This window comes from Condylura cristata, unplaced genomic scaffold, assembly GCF_000260355.1.
Source record: "Condylura cristata isolate star-nosed mole 26May11 unplaced genomic scaffold, ConCri1.0 scaffold00020, whole genome shotgun sequence".
Lineage (NCBI taxonomy): Eukaryota > Metazoa > Chordata > Mammalia > Eulipotyphla > Talpidae > Condylura > Condylura cristata.
In genome coordinates this window covers 39,154,309-39,155,357 of record NW_004567121.1, presented here as the reverse complement: position 1 = coordinate 39,155,357, position 1,049 = coordinate 39,154,309, and the positions used below count along the sequence as shown (strand labels likewise).

The window sequence follows — 1,049 nt, the reverse complement described above, 5'->3', positions numbered from 1 at the left end:
CCGCGCCGGCGCGCACCCGGCCGCCAGCCGCCCGGCGCCGCCCCTCCGAATCCAAGGGAGCAGGCGCTTCTTTGCAGCCTTCCAGTGTCCAGGGTGAGCTTCCACTGCCCAGCTGGCCGCGACACTCATGGCCAGCGGTCACGGCGGCGCCGCACGCGCCCACCCTCCCCTGCGTGCACTGCGGCCCGTCTTTCCCACGGCTGCCAGGGCCAGTCAAGGTGGCCGAAAGCCGCGCGCCCGAGGCCGTGACGCGGCTGCCCGACTCCCGCCGCGCAGACCCGCCAGGCGGCCGGGCTGGACCCGCACAGGGTCACACGGGCACGCGCATCGCCGGGGCGCAACCACGGCGGGCAGGCAGGCGGCTTCCGGAGGGCCGCAGGGTGCGGGCTGCCGGGGGGAGTAAGCTGGGTCCTCACCCCCTTGAGAACCGGGATCCTTGGGGGACCCGGGCTGTACAGGGGCAGGGCTGGAACGGAGCCTGCTGGCTGCCTCGCCACCAGGGCTCCTCTGTCCCCTGGAACGGCCGAGAACGCCCGCCGGCCAGCAGGGGCACCGGAGGACACAGCCCTCTGCCACTAAAATGAAGTCAGAGTCTAAGCAACAGCGAGTCCAGGTCGGCGACACGCTCGGGACCGGCCACGCGGGAGCAGCCGCAGCATGTCCAGGAAAAGTGGCCAGTGCCCAGCCAGGCTCCTCCCAGATGGCCCGGAGGCCACGCCCCGCCAAGGGCAAGCGAGGCCAGGACGGCGGCCTTTGCGGCAGGACACGGGTGGGCTGGCTGCGGGCCAGGGCGGTGCCAGCCGGCGCTTCTGGCCACCAGGACGCAGCTCCCCACGGGCGCGTCTGCGCAGTCACCGGCCCGCGCAGGGACCGCACAGACCTGATCCTCCACTGGCCGCGACTCCCTGGGAACGGCCGGCGACGGGCAGTGCCTCCCCCGAGCTGCCCGGGAGAAGACCCCCACCCCGTCCGCCCCCCATGTCCATCGCACCCGACAAGGAATGGACTCCGCAGCCGGCCACAGGCCAAGGGCGCCGGTTTATTGCCCA

At 73.3% G+C, this 1,049-nt stretch overlaps 1 protein-coding gene across 1 annotated transcript in view; it reads right to left on the bottom strand.

Moving 5' to 3' along the window:
• Positions 1-213: 213 nt before the first annotated feature.
• The window catches only part of RNASEH1 (ribonuclease H1), a gene marked incomplete at its 5' end in the record, with an annotated part of 2,198 nt that continues 1,362 nt past the window's right edge, over positions 214-1,049 (bottom strand). Inside the window, one exon of the mRNA XM_012727376.1 lies at positions 214-514. Within this exon, the coding sequence (XP_012582830.1) occupies positions 214-514 (301 nt within the window). The remainder of the gene's footprint in view (positions 515-1,049) is intronic.